This window comes from Vipera berus (assembly GCF_964194415.1).
Source record: "Vipera berus genome assembly, chromosome: 1".
NCBI classification, from domain to species: domain Eukaryota; kingdom Metazoa; phylum Chordata; class Lepidosauria; order Squamata; family Viperidae; genus Vipera; species Vipera berus.
In genome coordinates, this window is record NC_138202.1 from 230,207,253 (window position 1) to 230,235,143 (window position 27,891).

The 27,891-nt window shown below is 39.9% G+C and overlaps 1 protein-coding gene across 1 annotated transcript in view; it reads right to left on the bottom strand.

The window, feature by feature from the left end:
* The window catches only part of DST (dystonin), a 315,143-nt gene that overhangs the window by 259,461 nt on the left and 27,791 nt on the right, over positions 1-27,891 (bottom strand). Inside the window, exon 2 of the mRNA XM_081346025.1 lies at positions 8,633-8,694. Coding sequence (XP_081202151.1) covers positions 8,633-8,694 — 62 coding nt within the window. The remainder of the gene's footprint in view (positions 1-8,632; positions 8,695-27,891) is intronic.

The window sequence follows — 27,891 nt, forward strand, 5'->3', positions numbered from 1 at the left end:
TCGCTTAACAGCTGTGGGTGAAAAGTTTATAAAACAGAGCAAAACTCACTTAACTGCCTTGCTTAGCAACAGAAATGTCGGGTTCAGTTGTAGTTGTAAATCGAGGACTACCTGTATTTGTAATCTGCTTGTATTTGGTAATGAAAAACTTACGACTTACATGTAATAGAGGCTTCACTTTCTTAGGGTCTTGTGGAAGAACAGGGTAGAACAACAGCTAATGACCCGGTCTACTATAGAGAGCATCCTCTCGTATGGTATTGTGGTTTGGTATGCTGGTCTGACAGCCGTGGACAGGAAAGTATTACAGAGGGTGGTGAGCACAGCACAAGACATTGTGGGCTGTTCCCTGACACCACTGGATGACATCGCCAGGGCTCGTTGCCTTGGAAGAGTGAGGAAGATTCTCAGGGATGACTCACACCCTGGACGGTATCTCTTTACTCTCCTACCATCGGGTAGAAGATATAGGAGTATAGCCAGCCGTACCAACAGGCTGAAAAATAGCTTTTATCCGTGGGCTGTTAGGCTTTTGAATGGGATATAATCTCTGTGAATTTATGAAGAATTGACTTGGGAGGCCGGTGTGTGGTGTAGTTGGTTCACATGGTGTGGTAGGATGGAGGGTTTGTTGTCACTGTGTGTTGGGGGGAGGGAGCACGGGGGGAGGCTCAGCTAATCTCAATGTACACATGTTGTACTTTGACAATGAAGGTTTATTAATAGAACAGACATTTTAGGGATATTGGCAGGGTTCGTAGTCCACACCAAGGGATGGTTTTTCAAAGGCAGACCGGTCTTTGCAAACTGATTGCTGCACATCATATTATGTTATTGTCTGGGAATTAGATTTTTTTATTTCCTTAAATAAAAATAATATCACACTGCTGTGTATGTTCTATCGGAGGGCATTCAAATCTATTGTGACCTTATTTTTGCTTGATAAAATTCTAGTAAGGAACAAAGGTTTTTTTCCTGTGCCTCCGTAGAGTATTTATAATCTGAACAGTCAATTTTTACAGTCAGATTTTAATTCTTAATAACTACTAGAAGCAGAAGTGACAAGTGAATAGAGTGCACTGTGGAGAAAGCAATGAAAATGCTACAGCATATACTGTATGGTGCACGTAACAAGAGATACAAAAGAATCTTTTCTCTTGTTTCCCTGTTTCCAATAAATAAGTAGTAATTTGTTGTTCCAGATTGAAAGTGCTTCAGGACAGATGGGTTCCTTCCTCATAGCACCATTTTGATTTCATTTTAATAGAATGCTTCAACATCTGGCACCTCTACTCCAGGAAAACCTGAGCCAACGAGAAAGACTCCAGCTGCAGGGAATATGTCTTGTCATATTAGGTGGGGCAGAGGTTTTCTTTCCTGTTTCAATGTTCCTGTCAGATGTCAGGCTCACAGAGCTATCAAACATAAAAAGGTAAAGGTTCCCCCGCACATGCGTGCTAGTCGTTTCCGACTCTAGGGGCCGGTGCTCATCTCCATTTCAAAGCCGAAGAGCCAGCGCTTGTCCGAGGACGTCTCCGTGGTCATGTGGCCGGCATGACTAGACGCCAAAGGCGCACGGAACGCTGTTACCTTCCCACCGTAGTGGTCCCTATTTTTCTACTTGCACTTTTACGTGCTTTCGAACTGCTAGGTTGGCAGAAGCTGGGACGAGTAACAGGCGCTCACTCTGTTACGCGGCACTCGGGATTCGACCCACCAAACTGCCGACCATCTGATCGACAAGCTCAGTGTCCTAACCCATTGAGCCACTGCGTCCCACATCAAACATACCCGGACTTAAATAAATAAACTTGGATTTATTTCATGCTCCTCCACCGGTCTGTGCACCTTACACAATAAATGATCAGTGATGTATTGTAATGGCATCTGCAACCTTCTGGAATGTGATTACCATCTTCAAGGTCAAAGCCAAAATTTATAAAACTATACCTGTGCAATGCCCAATTTCCCTATTTTGTCTTCTAAAATTGCTGCCACTGGCTAGAACTAAGCCTGTGCCTGCAATACAGTCAAATGTGTTTTTGTGTATGCAGATATGCATACCTGCCAGAAAGCACAACAGAAGGCAGGCAGGGCCTGGATAAAAAAATATCAACTGAATCAATCAATACTGATTAAGTTAATAAATAAGGTGCCCTATTTATAAAAGTCCTTTATTCTCCACCAGCACTTACTGCTCATTCTTTGACACATACAGAAATTACTCTGGTGACTCATATGCACAAAGGAAGAAGGGTTTAAAAAAAAACACCAGGATGGATGTAGGTAAGCTGCTTCTCTAACAGCTGGAAGTTTAGAGAAAGAAGAGGGGAAAAACTGGCTGAAAAAGAAAAAAGGGGAAAAAGAAACTAGGAAAAGAAGAAAAGTAACATCCTCTTTAGGTACTAGAGAATGTGTTAATATAGAGCAGATAAAGGAGGTGTCTTCAAAAGCACCTATACCTTTTTCATCAGTAACAGACTGCGGTCACCTACTCCCAACTATTCCTTTGTTTCTGATATCTCCAAAGTCAGAGTAGAACAAAAAAAAAAAGCACGTCTTTCTCACTGGTAAATATACAGGGTTAGATTAGCCTAATGAGGAACACGGCTGCCCATTTTAACCACACATCCACTGAGTTAAAAAAAACCTCTTCTAAACTGTGCTCCAAACTAAACTAATATATAAACAACTTGTTGGTAAGAAAACTTATTTCTGCAGCAGTTGAGCCATCTACATGAATTCTGTCTTTTCATGATCAACCCAATCCAAAACAAATTAAGGAACAAACTATAAAAGCTATTTCTTAATACATTGGTTAGAATGTCTGTTGGAACTATAATCAGAAGATTTACCAGGCTTTGTAGCTATGAGATTCCCCTCCTCTCTTATTTATTTCCCTGGTTGACATCTGTATCATTTTTCAAATCTAAAGCCATTCCCAAAGCTATTATGGGCCAGTCATATAGAAGATGAGGAAACAGCTGTGTTTTAGACCAGGGGTTCCCAACCCACTATCTGTGGACCAGTACCGGGCCACAGCATGACAGCAACCGGTCCGCACAAACAAGCAAAGCCCCATCCGCAGGATGCAGGTAGCACACAAAACCACACATTCTCCGCTCTGCGGAAAAACCTTTCTCCACGGACCTGGTCCCTGGTGCCCAAAAGGTTGGGGACCTCTGTTTTAGAAAAGTGATAGGAACCAGGAAAATTTCAGAGAAAAATAATTTTTAAAAACCTCTCCCTCAACTCTGATTCGGCAAACCTTTATAAAACACCCACACGTTTTTACACACACACACACACACACACACACAGAGAGAGAGAGAGAGAGAGAGAGAGAGAGAGAGAGAGAGAGAGAGAGAGAGAGAGAGAGAGAGAGAGAGAGAGAGAGAGAGAGAGAGAGAGAGACTGTATATACAAAAAAAGATTCCTGAACTTTTACTGAAGTTTTATATCCTTACTATAATTGGAGCAAAAATAAGTAAATAATTTGTATGCCCCCATGTTTGTTTCAAAAATGAGACATTTTCATATGTAACTGAAACATATAAATAAGAAAACATCAGTCTTTTAACCAGGAGAAAACTGCATGATATATTAAATGATAGATATTTCTTATCTATTTTTTTGATGTAACCAAACATAGAGCCAAGCTGGAATAAATATCACAGCTCATAAAGAAGTGGCAAGAAGTCAATATGTTTTTAGAGCTTAATCTGCATAATGCAGCACTATATAGAAAGAAACATCTCACTGAATAATGTATCAATTATTTTAAAGTCTTTCAGATGACTGTAGTTGGTAAAACAGCATACATGTTTCTGATAAAGTTAAGTAATAAAAGATTAATCAAAGTTTACTTCAATCAACACTTCATCACAAACTACCACTACAAAGAGAATAAATGAATACATTAATAGTACCAGACTGTTCAATTTTTAATGCACAGGGAAAAATGTTAATGTATCTATATAGATTTTTGTGCCAAAGATGCAGAGGACTGTGCATGCTTCATATATATAACTGTAATTTTGTATAAATTATTACACTTATATACTGCATGGCATAACACAAAATCTTATAACACAAATCCAAAGTTATACCCTGTGAACAATTTACAACAGCCCCACACCTGGCATAACTAACTTCCTTGACTACTCCAATGAAATCTGTATTGTTCTGCAACGTAGGACCTATCACAACCTCCCACCAGCACTAATTAAGGACTGGCATTGGGCAGCCTCCCTGGTCACATGATACAAATACGCAGTGCTCACAAAAAGGACTTTCTACTATGGAGAAATATAGGGGAAAAATTCATACAAGCATGAAGCCTTTTACATTGTCTGGACTCACAACACAGGTTAACTTTTTAGCACTCCTGAGAATCCTAAGAAATAAACCCATTTCAGACTCACTATTAAATACTCAACATAGCACACCCCAACAACTGTGATAAAGCACAAGTTGAGCTGCAAGTCTAACTGCTTCAATTGTAGAATCTTTTTGCCCCATGTGAATATTATGTCTTATCTGAATCCCCTACTTGAGAGTCAGAGGCCACAGTTCAGCCTTGTCGGCCCTTAGAGGTAGTCCAGACAAGGACAAACCATGAGGACTAGCACTACCTTTACTGTAAATTTACAGTAACAGAATCTTACAAGTCTGAAAGCCCCTCCTTTATTTTTACTTTCCAAAAGACTAGGGAAGGTGCTTCACGGGCTCATTTGCTTCTATGAGCTTAGGTAACCTTTGCATGATGGCGTCTAGGCTACACTTCTTCACCCTGTCTCCTAAAGTCTTTCCCATATATCATTACAGCATCCAGAAATTCTTCAGGACCAATGAAAATGACAGCAAAGTCAACAAAACTGATGTCAAGGATGAAACTTTGGCAGCTACATGCCTCTGCGTTTCAACTTGCCTTTAGATTAAGTGGGGGAGGTGTTACTTTCAAGTGGGTTAGATGGAAAAAACGAAACTTCTAAGATTCAGCTGAAGACCCCTAAGATTCAGCTAAAGCCTTTTCAAGGACACCAGAACAGATGAGGATTTGAAGCAGATGGTTCCCATAACAAAGTGACGTTGTGTATATGGACTATGTAAGATGTTGGGGGTTTGGCTGGGAAAATTATTGTTTAAGTCTATGAATTAGTGAAATAATAATAATAATAATAATAATAATAATAATAATAATAATAATAATAATAATAATAATAATAGTAGTAGTAGTAGTAGTAGTAGGAAGGGACCTTGGAGGTCATCTAGTCCAACCCCCTGCTCAGGCAGGAAACCCTATACCATTTCGGACAAATGGCTGTCCAGTCTCTTCTTAAAAACTTCCAGTGTTGGAGCATTCACCACTTCTGGAGGCAGGTTGTTCCACTGGTCAATTGTTCTAACTGTCAGGAAGTTTCTCCTTAGTTCTAGGTTGCTTCTCTCCTTGATTAGCTTCCATCCATTGCTTCTTGTCCTGCCTTCAGGCACTTTGGAAAATAGCTTCACTCCCTCTTCTTTGTGGCAGCCCCTCAAATATCAGAACACTGCTATCATGTCACCCCTCACCCTTCTCTTCATTAAACTAGACATACCCAATTCCAGCAACCTTTCCTTATGTTTTAGCCTCCAGTCCCCTAATCATCTTTGTTGCTCTTCTCTGTACTCTTTCTAGAGTCTCAACATCTTTTTTACATCTTGGTGACCAAAACTGGATGCAGTATTCCAAGTGTGGCCTTACCAAGGCATTGTAAAGTGGCATTAATACTTCACTTGATCTTGATTCTATCCCTCTGTTAATGCAGCCTAGCACTGTGTTGGCTTTTTTGGCAGCTGCAACACACTGCTGGCTCGTATTTAAGTGATTGTCCACTAGGACTCCGAGTTCACTCTCACAGTTACTACTATTGAGCAAGATACCCCCTACTATACCTGTGCATTTGTTGTTGTTTTTTGCCTAAATGTAGAACCTTACTTTTTTCACCACTGAATTTCATTTTGTTAATTGCGCCCAGTGTCCAAGCCTGTCAAGATCTTCTTGTATCTTAAGCCTGTCTTCTGGAGTGTTGCCTATTCCTGCCAGCTTGGTGTCGTCTGCAAATTTGATGAGTTCCCCATCTATCCCCTCGTCCAAATCGTTGATGAAGATGTTGAAGAGCACTGGGCCCAGAACAGAGCCCTGGGGCACCCCACTACACACTTCCTTCCATGTAGATGCAGTTCCATTGAGGACCACACACTAAGTACGGCCAGTCAGCCAGCTACGAATCCATTTGGTGGTGATGCTATCTAACCCACATTTTTCTATCTTATCAAGTAGTAGGTTGTGATCTACTTTATCAAATGCCTTACTGAAGTCCAAGTAAATTATATCCACAGCATTCCTCTGATCCACTAATTTTGTCACTTAGTCAAAGAATGCAATAAGATTTGTCTGGCATGATCTGTTTTTGACAAACCCATGTTGGCTTTTAGTAATGGCTTTGTTTGCCTCTAGGTGTTCGCTGATTCGTTGTTTGATTATCTTTTCCAGAATCTTCCCAGGTATTGAGGTCAGGCTGATAGATCTGTAGTTTCCTGGATCCATGTTTTTCCCCTTTTTTGAAGATGGGAACTTGTTGTTGTTAGTTGCGAAGTCGTGTCCGACCCATCGCGACCCTATGGACAATGTTCCTCCAGGCCTTCTTGTCCTCTACCATTTTCTGGAGTCCATTTAAGCTCACGCCTACTGCTTCAGTGACTCCATCCAGCCACCTCATTCTCTGTCGTCCCCTTCTTCTATTGCCCTCAATCTTTCCCAGCATTAGGCTCTTCTCCAGTGAGATGGGAACTACATCAGCTCTTTTCCAGTCCTCTGGTAGTTCCCCAGTGCTCCAGGATCTTTGAAAAATATAGTTCAGTGGTTCTGAGAGCACATCTGCCAGTTTCTTGAGAACCCTGGGGTACAGTCCATCTAGTCCTGGTGATTTGAACTCATCTAGGCTGGACAGGTGCTCACTTAACATTTTCTTGCATATCTTAACTTGTGTTGGAACCTCAGAGTTAGTTTTGCTTCGACATAACACTGTATTCAATAAGTACGATTTTCAGAATGAATCTGGAGTTTTATTTGGATTCTTGAGCTGGATGTTGACAACTGAAAGGGCTGAATTTTGGAGATTTTCCCCCTCCAATTTTGGTGATACAAGGAAGAGCTGTGAGTGTGTGGATAGCCTAATCCTGATTTTCCCATAAACTTCAAGTAGCAATATCCTATACTGTGTTAGCTATCTGGGGATGAATATTGGGACATCCTGGGAGAACAATTGAGGTACTGAGATTTTAGTTTCTGGGTTTTTATGGTTTTGTATGAGCAGTCACGCATACAGTATATAATAATTTTAGATGGGTAGCATACAACTCTTAAATAAACCACATATATACACATGCAAAGGAGATAATGTCCCCCAGATACAGACAAACTCTATTACTGAAGGCATATGGCCAACATTCATAAGCATCTTTGAAGAATAGTATTCCTGTATTACTATTTTCTCAGAAGAAAAAGTACATAGTACTATAAACTCTTTGAGGAAGATGGGTGGTTTAGAAATGTGAAATACAAATAGGCAAAACACTGTGATTTTCCTTTTCCTGTCCACAGTGTTCAAGAAATCTGGGGATGAGACCTTGTTGAACAACAACAACAACAAAAAACATTCCTTGTTTCTGACACTGATTTAAAAATGTCTACTGTGCATGGTGGTTATTTATTTATCTTCACTATATTTTATTGTCTTTTTTATAAGGGCTTCTCCTGATTCAGATGTAACCCAGAGCTATATGTAATCATCAGAATGGTGACACTATGGTCTCTCCATCTGGTATGTTTGAAAAATATTCATCCGATGCTATCTGCTACGATTGGCACTGCAGACAGAAGCAGAACCATCAAAATGCCATGCCCTTTATCCCATCTCACAGATGTGGTACAGGAAGGCATCCTGGTCGAAGGCACAGGTAGTCCTTAAGACCACAACTGATCCCAAAATTTTGGTTGCTAAGTGAGACATTTGTTAAGTCAATTTTGCCACATTTTACAACCTTTCTTGCCACAGTTAAGTGAATCAGTACAGTCACGAAGTCAGTAAAGAGTTGCTAAGTAAATCTGGCTTCCCCATTGACTTTGCTTGAAAGGTTGCAAAATGAGGTCACATAACCCCGGGACACTGCAACCCATCATAAATATGAACCAGTTGCCAAGCCTATGAATTTTGATCATGTGACCATGGGGATGCTGCAAACGTTGTGTGAAAAACAGTGACTTTTTTCAATGGTGTTATAACTTCGAACAGTTGCTAAATGAATTGTTGTAAGTCGAGGACTACCTGTATTAACATGACATGGAATATTGAGTAATAATGAGTAATACTGCCTCTCTAAAGAAAACTCATCAAACAAGCTCATCAAACTAGATGACCAGGCTGGATCTAGAAAAACAGCCTCTTCCGGGAATGTTTGGAGCCGGATTGCCATCATCTTATCCTTTTTTGATATATTACAGAAATGTTCCATTCCATCCCAGACCACCTTGGTAAAACATTACGACATCCAATGTACTGCAAAGTTGAATGAATCTAAATATTCTGACCTTCAGGAGGTGCTGGTTTATCCATTTTGTGAATGTTTTCTTTTGTACTTTGTCCCGTTCATCTGGAAAAAGGAAAAAAGGAAAGAAAAACTAAAAGTCAGTATTTCTAAAATTAGAAGCTGGAAGTAACAATAAGAACAATGGAAAATAAATTGCTTTCCTTGCTTCAAATAAACTGATTTAAGGAGATGTAACTGCATATTTCCAATCAGACTTAAGGGAACTTCCCTCAAGTAACTGTATGTATTATTATTATATATTGTGTGTAATTAATAACATTCTGCAATCAATTAGACACAACAATGAAATTTTGAATTAGCCACAGTTCAGACATCAAATAAATTTAACTGGGAACACTTCCATCCTTATACCCACAACATCAAAATTTAGGGTATTAGCAGAATATACTTCGCAGATCTTTAAATCCACTTTCATTTGAAATACCATTATCATGCAATGAAACTAATTCACCAACTTCTCAAGCTTTGGGACTAACCCAAAATATGTGTGTCTGTTGTCATCATTTGAAGCTCCACTGACACTCTTATACCCAAATGAAATCTCACTTTATGGGAGTATGTATCTCTCAGTGGTCTTCAAGGCATCCTGCTGCCAATATTTAAAAACTCTTCCTTGCACTGTGTCTAAGAATGTGTACTGTGTTAAATGTGTATTCTTCTCTTTTGTCTTGCAGAACCCCTCCCCTCCAAAATTACATACAGAGAAATGTCAATAGTATCTTTTGAAATGAGAAATAGAGTTTAATTCGGAAAAGGGAATTGATCACAACTGGGATTAAATCTAAAGAAAAAAAATATTCATCCAATCTTTCCGTTTTCATACTTCTTGAAAAGTCTTAAGTCAACCAAAGGATTTTTGGAGTCAAAGATCGCTGCAGACGGAAACCCGGGCAGGATAATTTCATGCCATTAATTTCCTCAACTAAGCCTGAGAACTTTGCATTTTTTCCTATTTTCAGGAAAAAGCACTTCAAAATTATTGACAAGGAAAAAGACCAAAACTCATAACACAAAGTATCCTTTCTTTAAAAAAATACTACAGCTTGAAGGTAAGCGTGGATTACCATTTTGCAAATTTTTCTACAATAAACTTATAAGCTGAGCAGATAACCATATAATGCTGATATTGCCTGGCATCTGCAAAACAATAGAGTAACAGCAAATGTTATAAGATTCAAATAGTACATTTCAAATTTCTATATCCTGGGTACATATATGGTATGAAGATTGGATTCTGATAGAATTTCTACCGTATTTTCCGGCGTATAAGACGACTGGGCGTATAAGACGACCCCCTACTTTTCCTGTTAAATTATAGGGTTTGGGCTATACTCGCCATATAAGACTACCCCACTGCATACAAAGTCTGCTAGGATTGGGTGGGTCAGCTCTCCCTCCCTCCCTGCCTGCCCAGCCCTCCCTGTCTCCAAGACGCATTTTTTTAAAAAAAAATCCCATTTATATCCCGCCCTTCTCCAAAGACTCAGGGCAGCTTACAATCTAAAGCACAAATCAATGTGCTTAGCAACGTACAAAGTACACTTCCGGCATCCAGAGCCTGCCTGCGTTTCTTTAACCTCCACATGCTTCCGACTCTCGACAACTTCAGCGTTGTAAACCTTGCTGCTGTTAGTATCCTGGGTGACTCTTCTCCAAACCCCCTCTACCCCAACCCGGCTGAAAACGCTAACGTGCTCCCAGTGTGTGCCTATCCCTCTCCAACCCTCATCCGTATCTGGCTCCAGCGGGCTCCTCCACACGTCCCAGGGCCGCCCTCCAGCAGTCCCCGGCTCCGGTCCATCTGACACCGACGGAAAACAGCCGGCCCTTGCCTCCAGCGCGCAGGCTATAGCATGCAGTCCCGGCACAGGTCCGTCGGCAGGCAAGGTACAGCCAGCATGTTTTGTAGTGCCCAGGCTCCCTGTACGGCAAGGGCAGACTGGGCTGTCCTCCTGAGTCCCTGCGGGGTCCTCAGCAAAGCCCTGTGATGCAGGCGCATGCAAATGCCGTGAAGCAGCTGCTCGTCGGGTTTGCAGAGCCAGGAACTGGCGATCAGCTGATAGTTGGGCTTGCTAATTACGGGCGACCTCCTCCCTTGTTTGTCGGAGCGCCGGGTCATGGAGCGAGCCGTGTGCAGTGGGGGGGGTGAGTAGGTGAAGCAGGGCTTGTTTTTGGAACGAGACCCCCTGCGTAGTGTCGGGCCCGCAGGGCTCGACAACAGACAGCAATTTTGTGATTCTCTCCCCCTTCCTCCCCCCCTATCAATGAGCTGCCAAGGTTGCCTGTGTGTGTGTATGTGTGGAGGGGTGTTGCCTCTGGTTTTTCCTGTAACATCAGACAATAAAACTGCCCCTAACCCTAACACCCAGCGTATAAGACGACCCCCGACTTTTGAGAAGATTTTCATGGGTTAAAAAGTCGTCTTTTACGCCGGAAAATACGGTAATATAATTTTCATATGTCTACAGCTTGAAAATACCCAAATATATAGCAAAAATATAAACTGACTTTAATAAAAGAAAATTTAAAATACAGCTGAGGCAGAAATATGAAATAAAGTCAAATAAAGTAAAATATGTCATTCTAATAAAAGCTTACAATATTTTCCCGCCTAAGGACAGACATGTTGGAAAAAATATTAAACATAGCACAGGCATTTACTAATCCATACAACACATCAATGTATTCCTTTTGTCTAAGCAGCCATCACATTATTCTTGGGGAAAGAGGAAATTTTTTTCAAAATTTAGAAACATAATTTGAACTCTTTAATACTGATTAAAATTATATTTGCATGTGTATATGAATATCTGCGTAGTTGATAAATGACTCCTCCAGATAAGAAAAAAGTAATCCTTATTTTTAAACATAATTACAAATAATCAACTCATTGCTACAAGCTACATATTTATTTTGTGTTTCACAACAGGAATAGAGGTAGTCCTCTCTTATTGACTACAATTGGGCACAGAATTTTGGTCATTAAGTCGCTGCAGTCCATAAGAGTGTCTTCACATGACCTGACTTGATTTTATGACTGTTTTTACTATTATAAAAGTGAATAACAGCCATTAAGTGCAATAAATGATTATTAAGGGAACCATGAGATTGATAAGTGAATCTGTTTTTGTGAATGGGCATTTTTTGCAAGAATCAAGGAAAAAATTCTGTAAACTGGCAAAAAAGTCACAAATCATGGTCACATGACTGGAACACTGCAACCTGTCATAAATGTGAGCCAGTTGCTAACTCAAATACAATCATGTGACACGGGGGTGGGGGACATCGTAACTTTGACTGGTTGTTTAACAATCAGTTGTTAAGCCAGGACTGCCTGTACTGACAGGGTTTCATTGCAAGAGTGTTCCCTAACTTTAAAATCTATTTAATAAAATCCTATTAAATAAAAAGCACCACATTGGATATATTTCCCAATAGGGTTACAACATTTCCCAGTTATGATTAAGTTATAATTTATGATATTATAGGATTTGATTTATAATGTAACTTAGCTAGAAGCATACAATATGATACAAGTATTTGTATCAGTAAAATATACAAACATTAATCAATTAATAGGTGCTAACTATGAAGAAAGGGACGCAGTGGCTCAGTGGGTTAGGACACTGAGCTTGTCGATCAGAAGATCGGCAGTTTGGCGGGTCAAATCCCGAGTGCCGCGTAACAGAGTGAGCGCCTGTTACTCGTCCCAGCTTCTGCCAACCTAGCAGTTCGAAAGCACGTAAAAATGCAAGTAGAAAAATAGGGACCACTACGGTGGGAAGGTAACAGCGTTCTGTGCGCCTTTGGCATCTAGTCATGCCGGCCACATGACCACAGAGACGTCCTCGGACAAGCGCTGGCTCTTCGGCTTTGAAACGGAGATGAGCACCGGCCCCTAGAGTCGGAAACGACTAGCACGCACGTGCGGGGGAACCTTTACCTTTACCTTTTAACTATGAAGAATTTCCAATTTATCAAATTTATACAGGTGCCAATCTCACTGGAAATAACTGTGGGTCGCATACAACAACCAAAACCACAATATAATCTTATAAAAATATTTTAAAAGATTAAATCATTAAAAAAATAGATGATACAAACCATAAACTCAGAGATAACAGCAACCATATGTCACCTATAATAGGGGAGGCAACTAAAAATGTTGCCACTTTCCTGGGAGCCTGAAGTTTAAGGACTTAACCAAGTCTTGAGGAACTTCCAGAACATTAAAAATTATGGAGCCAATCTAAATAAGGGGTGATGGAATATTCTATAAGGTGGGTGCCACAACAGAGAAGGCCCAACATGTAGGTCTTTCACATAGCATGCCCTCTCTGCTGGATCTAATGGGATGGGCTGATGAAATTGGGGAACAGCAGTCCCCCAGATAAACTGGTCTCAAGGCCATGAAGGGTTCTTGAATTGGATGTGGAAACTTACCAGCAACCAGTGTAGTTTGTGCAGCCTAGGTGTGACATGTGCTGTCTTGGGGACAAACAGAACTGTCCATGCTACAGCATTCTGCACTATATCCAGAAGATTTAGAGGATATCCACAGCATCCCTCCTTGAGTGAAAGTTTTTGGACTAGGCTTTATATTAGTGTTTCTCAACTGTAACAACTTCCAAGATATGTGGACTTCAATTCCCAGAATACCTCAGCCAGCATGCTAGCTCAGGAATTCTAGGAGTTGAAGTCCATACATCCTAAATTTGCCACGGATGGGAAATATTGCTTTCTATGAAGCCAAGTGAAGGATCAGACTACACTTTTCCACAAGCACTTATTTAGTAAATTGATTACAATATAGCATCTTAGAGAACAATTTATAAATGTTTTAGATTTCAAGTTGAAACCTTGAAATTGAAAATTTAAATCTTATGTTCTAACTATAGTACTTCAGCGTACACTGCACCAATTTACACATGAAATGAGAGGTAATACAGTTCAGATTCAGAAAGCAAAACTCAACCCTGACCCATTAATGCAACCTGACCTAATAAGCCTATAAACATCTTCTAGACTGTCCCAGTTTGGGACTTTCCCTTCATTATATACAGTATGAGCAGGAATGTACTTTCCTTCAGCTTATATCCAAACATAAGAGAATGAGATCAGAAAATGACTATCTCAATACTGTATGTCATATGATTGGAATCCAGCAAATTACCTTCCTAAAAACCAGTCTTCTTCTAAGCCAGATTTCATTTCATTTCATTTCATTTTATTAAATTTATATGCCGTCCTTCTCCCTGAGGACTCAGGGCGGCTCACAACAATAAAAATTAGAAAACATAGAGTAAAAAATTTAAAAGAGAATTAAACAATAAATACAAAATTACAAAACAATTTAACCCAGTAAAAGCCTAATTAAAAATCGTAGTCAGTCCAGGCCCGCTTGTTTGAACAACCAGGTCTTCAGGTCACGGCGGAAGGACCGAAGGTCAGGGGCCGTCCGCAGCTCTGGAGGCAACTCATTCCAGGGGGTCAGTGCGCCCACAGAGAAGGCTCTCCCCCTGGGGGTCGCCAGCCGGCATTGCCTGGCCAACGGAACCCTGAGGAGGCCGACTCTGTGGAAGCGAACCGGGCGATGGGAGGTTGACAATGGCAGCAGGTGGTCTCGCAAGTAACCCGGGCCTAAGCCATGCAGGGCTTTAAAGGTTATTACCAGCACCTTAAATCGCACTCAGAGGGTAACCGGAAGCCAATGCAGCTCGCGCAGGAGTGGTGTAACATGGGAGTACCGAGATACTCCCATAAGCACCCGCGCGGCCGCATTTTGCACCAGTTGAAGCCTCCGGGTGCTTATATGGTTTGAATTCTGGTTTCTATTCAAATCACGGTTTGAAGAAAAATAATTTATATTTTGGTGCAACTGTGTTTAACAAAGAAGTGCAAGGTATTTAATAGGTGTTTTACAAAGCTACTGTCTTCAAAGTGATAAAATGCCCACAGACAGGCTTTGTTCTTTCAAGACTATCCCCAATTACTTTCACGTATTGACCCATCAAACGAATAATGTAATTTGTTTTAATGAATTTATTGGTTTTATTCATTTTATGGAATTTTGTAAATCACTGTTAACTCTTTATGGGGTTGGCAACATATACTTATCACAAATAAGTAAATGTAGCATTGAAAATCACTTTATGTTGCAGGCATTCTCAGAAGTGTTGCTTATGCACACCCATGCGTGCAGAGACACAACTAGGGAACCCTTCCTAGCAAGTGCACTGAGCCTCCTGGATGACGCAGCTGCTTAAGTGATGTGAAGTGGGGTGTCTTGCTTGCGCTACTGTATTTAATGAAGTTCTCTTTCTAAAGGTTTTAGGAGTAGCTTACCACTGAGCAGTACAAAAATGCCTAATTTACGTATTGTTCTGTACCAGCCTGCTACCGGCCCTGCAGAAAAGGCAGGGACAACCCCTTTTACAAGAAGGTAAGAGGCTGGAATTACACCTGCCAAATTTATTGCTACAAAAACAAATAGAACAAGACACAAACCAAGAAACAGAAGCTTTTCAAGTGGTTGCCTTCAGCAAACCAGCCCTCCCACGCATTCCCCCTTAAATACAGTTCAGGGCGTGGCTTCTCTCTGCCTCCTTCCGAGGAGCCCCATTGCCTTCCTCTGTTTACTCCTGATTGACTGCCTCCTGCGTCGGGCGTCCTTGAACAGGGCCAGCTGTGGGTCATCTTCATCCACACTGTCAGGCTCACACAGCTGGATCTGCGTCGTGACCAGATGAGAGGGGCCTGGCTGAGGACTCTCATCAAGCTCTTCAACACCCCCCTCCTCCTCCTCCTCTGAGTCATCCGACCCAACTGCCGAACCCACAGGCTGACCCTGAATCACAACACCTATTCCCTTATACCAGTGGTGGCGAACCTATGGCACGTGTGCCAGAGGTGGCACTCAGAGCCTTCTCTGTGGGCATGCACGCCGTCGCCCCAGCAGAGTTCGCCAGAATAGCGAGCACATGGCGTTTGGAAGCAACGGGACAGGAAGTGAGTGAGCAAGTGGGGTTGGCCCTGGTCCCAGCCTGCCGACCCCATCCCCGCCCACCCAGTCTGCCGTGACCACTGCAGCTATGCCCACCCAGTGGCCACATCCACCCAGTGGGCCACACACACACCCTGCTCCCCCTGAGTGCACCACAATGCTGACGCAGCACTTTGCGATAACTAAGTGGGTTTTGGGTTGCAGTTTGGGCACTCAGTCTCTAAAAAGGTTTGCCATCACTGCCTTATACAGAGGATGACAAGAACAGAGGGAAAACATAGTACATTAGGGTAGGGCTTGATATTTGTGAATAATGGCACAGCATGTTTTATTGTTGTACCTGGATGCAGCCAGGACGATTGTCCAATATGTGGTAAATTGTAATATGGGTGGTGATGGCTAGGATTTTGTATAATGTGTCCAAAATATGATTCATACTATACCTCATGATTTGTCAGAATTTCAAGTTGACTCAAAAAAATAAAGAAAATTATTCTCCCACTGATTCAAGTAGGAGTCCTGTAGATTATTCTAGTATGAAAACTATCTAAAACAGTGCATCAATGTAACCACACAAGAAATGTGTGTCTGGAATGAGGGACACTCACTATGATGAAAAGTCTAACTAAAGTAATACAACCACAAATATTTACCCTTTCTATTTAAACATGAGGTCTTCTAAAATTACAGCCTAACCCCAACTCAAGCACTAGAGTCAACTGCTACCAACATAAAGAGGGCTTATTTGGCAAATGCCAGTATGCAGCATGTGCCCTCTTAAAAAGATATTTCAGGCATTTCAATGGAACATACTGATTAGGAAAAATGTTTGGCAAAAAAAGGGCAAAAGCTAGAATTAAGAAATTAAGTGACAGGACTTGTTTGATGGAATATTTAGAGACTAAACACTTGTTTGAATACGGTTAAAGGAATAAAATTTTGAATACAAATTAATCTTAACTTAGGAGGGATAGGCTCCTTAAGCAATACAGTATTTTTAGCCTATGATATGAGAAATATAAAAATCTTTGGGATGATTTATATGAGGGAAATGTACAAAATACTTATATAATGGATTTTGAAGACTTGAATATGCTTAAAAAATGAAACACTGATTATAAATGTATTCTAGTTTAAAAGGCACACACACACACATATACGTGTCGTGACGTGTTGTGACTTTTTTTCCATTGCCGGCAATGGGGTAGGCGCAGTTTCGCCATGATGCATCTGACCAGCGGGCCGGCAGTTTGACAGCCCTGATCTAGATGGTTAAATAAAAAAGAAGCTTAAAAATGCGGCGGAGGATATTTGTAGACATTTAATTGTTATCTTTCAAAACTATCAAGAAATGTACTAATTTAAGGTTGATAAAAGAGAATATCATTCGAAGAAGAGAAAATCAAGGAAAGCTATGTGGATAAGGAACTATAGAAACTAATTGTTATTATTTGTAAATACAAACTCAGACAACACATTGTTTACCAAATATTGATGGTGATATGTAAAAAAGAAAACAATAAAACGTATTTTTTAAAAAAAAAGATATTTCAGGCATTTACTTACTTTGCCTCAGAAGTCTGCATATCATTCCTTTGCAAAAAAAATAAAACATTTATTTCAATATTTTCCTGCAACGTAATTATGAATTTCAGTTTGCCTGAAGTTTGGGGAAAAGGTGGCCAGATACGATCCCGTTCTGTAACTATTCCTCTGTAAGGAAATCTAGTTTTAAATGTGGGCTCCATTCTATGTTCTGCTGCCGGCAGTTGTCTACATATGAGACAGGTGTCACTGATGTCCTAAGATTTCTAGGATGGAAGCAACCAACAGTCTCTACCTACTTCTTATTCTTGCTCACAAACCTCCATTTGGTGTGATGACCTTGTTCCACTACCCTTACCTATTTTTAATTAAAACTATGATTTACTCCATTTAATTTTCTAGGTGTCCATGAACCATACATATGTTAACTCAGCCTATAACACGCAAGTCAGAAATGTTTGTTAATTTGTGATTGTGAAATGAATTCAAACAACTAGGCTAACTTTGTAAACCATGATTAAATTAACCACTGATAAGCAAGTTTTACGTGCAAAGCTCTTCTACTGCTTGAATACATACACAGTGACCAACCTAAAAAAAACAAAACCAAATAGTTTTCCATAGATTAAGGAGCCTGAAGCCTATATGCCGTTTTCAATCCATGAATATTTTTTCTTACAATGGTAACTACACTGCAGTTAATGTGTAGGGTTTCAGCTTCATAATACAACACACTGAGAAATATGGAACAACTGGATCATTACAAATGAATGAAGGGAAAGATATTCAGAACAATTCCCTCCTTTGAAGCTCCCAAGAAAGGTAATGCAGCCAAAAATAAGTCATCTAACTAAGCTTTATCTTAGCAATAAAATATAGTTAACATTAATGCACAATCCATATATTAGCTCCCAAAATACAAAGCTCCTGCTGGGAATATTTTATTTTAAAATAAAACTTACTTTAAAAGGCTGGATGATAGAAAATTGGAAGCCTGCCTACTAGGTCTAATTTAAGGAGAAGGTCTGATAAGGGGAAAGTTCCAGTTGAATCATTGTGCATTATGATTTTAATCTCCGAAGTGGGAGAAGAAATTCCAATGAAATGAATTGGATTGAAAACAGCTGCAAAAGTGGCTAGAAGTATTAGCTCTGCACTGAATGTTTATTCCGGGTTTATTTTTGCCTCTTGCTTTGTAGAGCATAACAACTGCATTCAGCAGTGCCCTGGCAAGGAAAGAATAACCATGAAAACACTGGCGGTTAATCTAACTTACTTTTGTACTATTTGATTTTGGGCAAATGCCACTTTATAAATGGCACAATTATTTCATGGACCAGTTCAACATTGAAATACAGGAACGGGAAGCATTGAATAGTTTTATACAAATTTATGCCAACCACTCAGAAATTTTTCCAAGTATCATGGGGTCAAACTGCAAGAGGAATGGATTTGTACTATTTGAATCCAATACTTTTTGTGCTGGGCTGTAAGAGCAGATAAGTATAATGTAAGGCTTTTAAGAGAGATAGTTCATACTTGCAAACCACTCATTTATTTCTTCCTCTCCTTTGTGAGGACTTTGCAAAATGCCAGCAGCTGCCTTGGCAGGGCATCCATCCTTAGGAGTGGGAGGAAGAAGACTGTGGAAGGTCAGCTCAGAGTGTAGGGACGGTGGAGAGCGTGGTGTGGGGGCAAAAAGGCAAAGATGTGGGGAAGAAATGAAAAAGTGGCAAGTTTATAATGTGAGTTGGATTTCACCATCTACATGTTGTTCAGAGATGTCATATAAATCTCCCTGAGGCCTTAACTAACGACAGATTATTATTTTTTGGCAGACAAAAAATAACATTAGCAGAATACAAAAATGCAAGGGGTTCCTCCTACAAACACAGCTTCTTTAGCTACCAACTAACATGTTGTTATCTTCTTTAAGATAATCTCCAACATCAACACAGACCCCAACATGATCAAGAATGTGACCACGGAAGCATATTGTAACTCTTACTGTCAAAGTCCACAGAGACAGAAATCTTGAAAATAGGTTCAACATATCATTCAAGTTAGATGTTATCTTAGGGTACTTTCACAATGTGTTTAGGAAATCTTTTCTAAGTTAATTAAAATCCTAAAATTCAATAGCTATACAGTATATTCCCTCGTATTGCTCACACGATGTTCCTAATACAATTAACCTTCCTTCTTTTCCAATTATCAACAATTTGCAACCCTTAAGAACTTGCAAATTATTATATAATGATTATTTTATAATTTCCAATTAATAAAATAATAATAATTATACGTATTATAAAAGTTTCAATAATAAGAGGGTCACTATGGCTTTAAAATGGCTATTGGAAAAAAATCTTATTTTCAGTTGAACATTATTTATGACTATAACACCAAGGCTTTATCCCGTAAAAGTGAGATCAAATTATAGCAATTCTTAGATTTTAAAAACAAAATTGTTTTCTGCAATGAGTAATTTTAAATTACTAGCTTTAGTATGGTAAATATATTATAGCTATAATTTTAAATTACAGTATTTTCTGCTTTTAAAATGTGTTCCCCCATTAACAAGTCTTATCTCATAGCTTTTAGGCAAATTACATTTGAATTTGAATCTGGATACCAATGCCAATGTATACTGTATGTATTAATTTTTAAATCGGACATATTCATTTTGATTATCATGGAAGACACTAAACCTTTTGTTTTGATTTGGGCATCTTGAAATTTGGAAAGGGATGATGCTAATAGTTTTATTAGTTAATGGTAACTATTTGATTAAATACAATGCAAATTGTAATGTTAAGTAGCAAAAAAATTAAAAATAAAATAACGTTGCTGAAAATACCATGTTACCAAAGTATATAATAGACAAATGTGTCACGACTTTGGCTGTTTTCCATTTTCCCTAATTTTCTACCTCAAAATATAGAAAGAGACAAATTGTGGTCAAGAGCGAACAGTTAAACTATCTAGGTTACATAAATAAGCTAAAAAAAACCCAAAGCTACTGTATTTATAAGGTACATCAGCTGATGTTTACCTCAGAGACACACATTTTATTATTCCTACTGCACTTAGCTCTAACTGATACACTGCCATCTTTTGTTCATGGTCTGAAAAGGAACAATCAAAAGATTCAACTCCATGACACAGAAATGTAAGAAGAAGAAAAAAGGCTTTTTGAATGCCAAAGGGACACAAAGAGTACATATAATCTTAAATGTGGTAGTCTAAAACAGAGCTCCCCAACCTTTTGGCATCAGGGACCGGGTTCTGTGGAGAGAGGTTTTTCCGCGGACTAGAGGGCGTGGCTTTGTGTGCTGCCTGCACCATGCAGATGGGGCTTTGCTTGTTTGTGCGGACTGGTTGCTGGCATGCCATGGACCGATACTGGTCCACAGACTGGGGGGTTGGGGACCCCTGGTCTAAAACCAGGCTAAATTACATCCCATTTATGTTTGGTTTACACCAAGAATATTTTTCTCTAATATCCCTATGAGCTGACGCTGCCTAGCAAAATGTAGTTTTGACAAAAGCAGGACTCTGGATAGCTAATGCTGACTAAAATGTGCTCTGTTCTTACACGAGCCAGCACAAGAACATGGTTCAGTCTTCTTTTTTTCCTTTTTCTTTTCTTTTGTGCCACTGAATCAATTTTTCACTCATTGACTCTGAGTCCCTGCAGTTTTCTTGGCAAGAATTTTCAGAAGTGGTTTCCTCTTATCTGCTTCCTAGGGGCTGAGAGAGAATGACTAGCCCAAGGTCACCCAGCTGGCTTCATGCTACAGGCAGGATTACAGCGATTACCGAACTACACTAAATTGGTTCTATTCCTATTTTTAAAAAATCATCAATTATTTACTGTTCACCTTTGGCCTAGAATTCTAATACTTTTTAGATTCACATAAAATAAAACAAAATATTACAACCAATGTATCAAGATTCTAACCTGTTTTCCATTTTTTTCAAATACATTGAATAACCAATGCACTATAGCAAATGCCACACACTGTTGAGTTCCTCAACAGTGGAATGACTAGCAACTGACCACTAAACAGTAGTCCTCAACTTATGAACACAATTGAGCCCAAAAATTCTGTCATTAAGTGACACATTTGCTAAGGAGTTTTGCCCCATTTTACGACATTTCTTGCCACAGTTATTAAGTAAATCACTGCAGTTGTTAAGTTAGTAACCTGGTTGAAACTGGCTTCCTTACTGATTGCTTGTCACAAGATTGCAAAAGGTGATTACATGACCCTGGGACACAGAAATCATCATAAATATAAACCAGTTGCCAAATATCTGAATTTTGATCACATGAACATGGGGATGCTGCAACGGTCATAACTGTAAAAAATGGTCATAAGTCACATTTTTCAGTGCCACTGTAACTTTGAATGGTCACTAAATGAACTCTTGCAAGTTGAGGACTACCTGTACTGAAGCCAATATTTAATGTCATCTCTGTATGGTTAAAAAATGAATTATTTATCAGAAGGGAAAGAAAGACTTAGGATAATGCTATTATCTTTATTCCTGTAAGTTTATTAAGTCATCAAAGGCAATGAAAAGATCAATTTAAGAATTCACTGTAGCCATGACTATTTGGCCAGTTTGAATTTTACATCTTTAGACTGAAATTATTTTGTGATTTTTCCCCCCTTATATTTAAGCATCTTAAAAAGAATCAAAACTGAACCACTACCACCCTGTGGAGTCCCAACTAGCTGCTCCAAACTCTGTACCTTCCTATTAAATTGATGATTAAAACTTCTATACCATTTTATAAAATATTAATTTTGGCTTCATTTGAGGTTGGGCTTACATTTTTAATCTTTGGCATATTCATGATGATCGTTCCAGAATTACGGTATTAAAGGCAGTTCTGTTAAAAAGACTTTTTCTTCTCCCATAATATATTTACACTGATTTGTGCATTAAACAACATCAACTAAAATCGTATCCATAGTTGATGGCAGGGATTATTCAATATCTGCTTGTTGCAGTCCTCTATCACCACCTCTATGGAATTCTGATTCATACAAGTTCAAAGTAACTGGGCTATTTGTAGGAATTGTTCCATTTAATTCCTTCTCCTAGGTGCCAACACTAGACTTAATAATGGCTGGGTAATCATGTGTCTAGTATTTCTGCCATGTTCACTCATCTTCCTCATTCTGTTATCACTCAAGTCACATGGATGAACAATTATAGAGTTTATTCATGAGGGCTTAAGAAAAATCTTGATAAAAATATCTTCCCACTGAAAGTATGACAAAATTCCCATGAGCTCCACTGGGAATGTGAATAAAATAGACAAAAGCCACAAGGAATTTTCTTTAACTCAGTAATCCACACCAAATGCAACACCAATCTATTTTAAGCACATTTTAAAACTATTTCTATTACCAATAGGAAGAAATAAAAATATTTAATAAGCACAGTATTTATTGGCACGCCAATGTAATTTTGTACACAATCTTCAATCAAATTGTTCTACTGTTCTCAAATTCAAGCTATTTTTCCACGTTATTTAAAAATCACTATAACGTAATTCATTAAAATTAGAGGTTCAGTCTGATTATCAACAATTACAAAATAAGACCAAGTCACAAAAAATGGCAGAACTTTATGATGAGATTTATTTCTCTATAAAGATGCAATTAACTTCTCTTTATGCTCTAAAAAGTTTGAACGTGCCGTGCATCTATCAAATAATCCAGAAGCAGAGACAAAATTGAAATTGTAATATGACACAAAGTAGGTGACATATATTAAGCATGGCTTTACAATGTTTCTGCAGTCACTATTATGTATAAAATTAAAACAAAATAAAATAAAATTAACAGCAATATTTAAATAAATATTAATATATAAGAAAATTACCAATATCATGCTAAACCATTATTTATTTATAATTTACCAACTAAGTCATGTTTAAGCCATTAGTTACCCTCAAACAGATGATTAAGCCAAAACCTAAGCTGAGCCTTGCAGCTCAGTGCATCATATGAATATAGCTCCAAAACTATTTTATTTCTGAGTGGGAATGGCTTAGATGTAGGTCATATACATCCAACCTAATGAGGAATGATGAACCCAGAATAACCCAAGATGAAGTTGTATACCTTAAAAAAGATATGCTTCTTGGAACTTTTCCTGATGTGAATTGTACGGCCATGTTGACATTTTTACTAAAACAGGTATGTACCAAATGGAGAAAATCTTGCAATTAAAATGGCAGCCTAAATCAGCCCATGAGAATGCAATTAATCTTCTGTAAATCTGAACTGTTATAATAGCTAAAAGTTTCACATAACTTAGGAATCCTTTTATTAACATAACTGGTGAACAGATACACATTTTTAGGAGAAAAGCAAGAAAGACTGCTAGAAGCACAAAATGCATAAGGTCAATTTCCCCAGCTATTAAGAGATAAATCTAACCATCTCCCAAAAGCTTTTGAAGGAATGTATGCAACATGAGTAGATTGATGATGAACAACATATTTTTGTACTGTTTATTACAAGGCGGATATTCCTGGTTTTTCTGGGCCATGTGGTTCCTGAAGATGCGATGGATTATCTTCTTTAGGAATCCCACACATGACAGCTGCACAAAGTGAACTTATGTGAGCCTTAAACAGCATTCCAGGCTGCAGTTCAAATATTGATAGCTAATATTAATGCTGCAGCTATAACCAAAAAGGTGTTAATTTTTAAAAATTCAACAATCTTGAAAAGATAGTTAAAATTATAAGCCTGTTTTCCCATTTTAAATTATGTTAAACTAGCAAAGGACAACATTTTTCACATTTGTTTACTGTACGTGTACTGATTATCTTTAAGAAAATGCCGTATTAAGAATGTTTCCACATGTCTTAACTGATCCTCAATGTCTCTCTCTCTCATTTCCAAAGCCACTTACAATAAAATATTAACACATAGCCAAACCAGTAACTATGCTTGTCTATCGTATTAATCTACCTGAATTCTTTGAATTTTGTTTAACACAGTTATTTAATAAATTATTGCAAGGCTCAAATATGAAATCAATTTAAATGACATTTTTAGGAACTTTCATATACAGTTGTTCTTCAATATGTTGATTAGTTTATACACTACTCTTTCCCAACTTGGTGCCCTTCAGATTACAGAATGGATGTCAACCAGCTGCTATAGTCCTAACACTTCTGGAGAAGTCTATGACAATTCACCACGGCCAACTCGCCACAGCCAACTTGCCATAGCCAATTCACCGTGGGACAACTCACCACAGCCAACTCACTGCAGGGCAACTTGTTGAGGGACAAAAGTTACAATAATAATAATAATAATAATAATAATAATAATAATAATAATAATAATAATAATAATAATAATAATAATAATAATAATAATAATAATAATAATTTTATTTGTATACCGCCCTTCTCCCGAAGGACTCATTGCGGTGAACAGGGCAATAAATACTAATACAAGAATACAAAAATTAAGAAAAGATTAAACAAAGTGCCCAATACCTTAAAACAATAAGTTAAAATACGTTAAAAGCAGTAATAAAACCCAACCCATCAGGCCAGGCCGGCTTGTTCAAACAAGTAGGTCTTAAGATCCCGTTGGAAGGAGCGAAGGTCGGGCGCCGTCCGGAGCTCAACCGGTAAACGGTTCCACAAATCCGGCGCACCCACAGAGAAGGACCTTCCCCTGGGAGCCACCAGACGACATTCTCTGACCGGTGGCACCCTGAGGAGGCCCTCTCTGTGGGAGCACACTGGGCGGAGGGAAGTTGATGCCGGCCGCAGGTGCTCCCTAAGGTACTCCGGACCCATGCCATGTAGGGCTTTAAAGGTCATTACCAGCACCTTGAATCTCACCCGGAAGACAACTGGAAGCCAATGCAGCTCACGGAGTAAAGGTGTAACATGGGAGTATCAGGAGACTCCCAACACGACTCTCGCGGCTGCATTCTGCACCAGTTGGAGCCTCCGAGTGGTCCTCAAGGGCAGCCCCATGTAGAGAGCGTTGCAGTAGTCTAATTGAGAGGTCACGAGCACATGAGTGACCGTACGCAAGGCATCCCGGTCTAGATAGGGCCGCAACTGGCGCACCAGGCGAACCTGGGCGAAGGCCCCCCTAGTCACAGTTAATATATGATCTTCTAAAGAGAGCTGTGAATCTAGGAGGACTCCCAAGTTGCGAGCCCTATCTACGGGGGGTAATAACTCACCCCCCATAGAAAGAGATGGAATATTCTGAATTTCCCGAGATGCCGGTACGCACAGCCACTCAGTCTTGTCAGGGTTGAGCCGAAGCCTGTTCCTCCCCATCCAGACCCGAACCGCCTCCAGGCAACAGGACATCACGTCGAGGGCATCACTGGGGTGGTTTGGGGTCGAAATAAAAAGCTGGGTATCATCAGCATACTGATGATACCCAACTCCAAAACCACGAATGATCTCACCCAGCGGCTTCATATAGATGTTGAACAGGAGAGGCGCGAAGACTGACCCCTGAGGAACTCCACAAACGAGAGACCTCGAGGTCGACCTCTGCCCCCCTGCCAACACCGACTGCGAGCGTCCCAGGAGATAGGAGAACCACTGAAGAACCATGCCTCCCACTCCCAGTCCCCTGAGACGCCGCAGCAGGATACCATGGTCGATGGTATCGAAAGCCGCTGAGAGGTCTAATAGGACTAGGACAGAGGAATATCCCGTCCCGAGCCCTCCAGAGATCATTCACCAGAGCGACCAATGCCGTCTCCGTGCTGTACCCGGGCCTGAAACCCGATTAGTACGGGTCTAGATAATCCGCTTCATCCAGAACCAGAGGGAGCTGATGCGCCACCACGCTCTCAACAACCTTTGCAAGAAAGCGAAGGTTGGAGACAGGACGAAAGTTGTTTAACACAGCTGGGTCCAAGGCAGGCTTCTTGAGGAGAGGTCTCACCACCGCCTCCTTCAAGACAGCGGGGAAACTACCCTCACTCAAAGATGCAAATATAACCGCCTGGAACCAGCCTCGTGTCCCCTCCCGAGCTGCATAAACCAGCCAGGAAGGGCACGGGTCCAATAAACACGTGGTGGAGCTCAGCCTCCCCATAATCCTGTCCACTTCCTCCGGAGTCACAGGATCGAACTCCTCCCAGATAACATTGACAAGACCACCCATGTCCTGATCGTCAGACTGCCCAGTCGGAGTCCAAAACGGTCCGAATCCGAGCGATTTTGTCCAACAGATGTTGGCTAAACTCCTCGGCACGACCCTGCAAGGGTTCCTCTCTCACCTCCTGATTAAGGAGGGAGCGGGTCACCCTAAACAGGGCGGCCGGGTGGTTATCTGCGGACGCGATGAGGGTAGCGAAGTGATTAGACCTCGCCACCCTCATCGCCGCGAGATAAGACCTAATATAGGTTCTTAGTCGCAATCGGTCGGATTCAGACCGGCTGGATCTCCAACGGCTCTCTAGGCCCCGTCTCCGACGCTTCATCTCCCGGAGCTCCGCAGAAAACCATGGAGCCCGCTGGGATCTGCACCGGGTCAGGGGCCGCAAGGGTACAACTCGGTCAAGTGCCTCCGTGGCTATCAAAGAAATAGTGGAATAGAATCATTAAAGAAAGGACGCCAAAGGAGGGACAAAATGAAACATGAATTGCAAAAATTAAAATATTTTTTATTTATTTTAAACAATAGAGTTGTTAAATTGTCCTACAGCAAGTTGGCCATGGTGAGTTGGCCATGGAGAGCTGGCCGTGGCAAGCTGTCCCATTCCGCTCTGGAGGGTAAAATTGGTTGGAAAACACTATTTGGTGCATTTGTATCTTTTTTTATGCATATAATTTTTTACTGAAGAAATATTAACAAAATAAAAGCATACCAATCTCAGAAAATGAACAAAAACAGTCCAGAAAGAAAATGGAAAAAAGAAAAGATGGTAAAGAAGCCGCTTCCAATGTTTTACACAGCGATTATTAATGCATTTATATTTTACCCTCTCTCCTTAAGGTTACATTATAATTTCCTTCTACCACAAGATACTCTTTTGTGCATTTGTATTTTATCTCACTTGACATTCCTTGGAAGATCAGGGCCATTTAAACTGATTTATTTGTACTCTGCATTCTTACTCTCGCAGGCACTTAATACAGCTAAAAAAAAACCCTGAAAAAAAGATTCTGTATAAAAAATCAGAAATAGGTAAAAGTATTAAAATTACTAAAATAATCTTACAAACTTATCTAACCATGCAAATCAGATTAATCTTTTTTCAGATTTCCTAGATGCTGAGAGAGAGAGAGCCAAACAATTCCCCAAGAAATGTATTCCATAGCCCGGGAACATCAACAGAGAAGGCCCACCCCCACTACAATACAAAGGCAAGGCTTCTTAAAAGTAGAGACATATTCAAAACAGCCTCCCTGAAGCTCCTAACAACTGGACAATTCGGAAGCAAGAGATGCAATCCATTAGAAAAGCCCTAAGCCACACAGCCTTTAAAGGTCACTAAGCCACACAGCCTTTAAAGGGCAATACCAGCTGGTTAAATTCTGCCCAACAGGCAATCAGTTATCAATGCCCAACTTTCAGCAGAGGCATCATATGATCCTCCTATCTTGCAAAAGTTAACAGCTCAGCTGCCAGAATTTGCATCAACTGCATTTCCAGACACTTTTC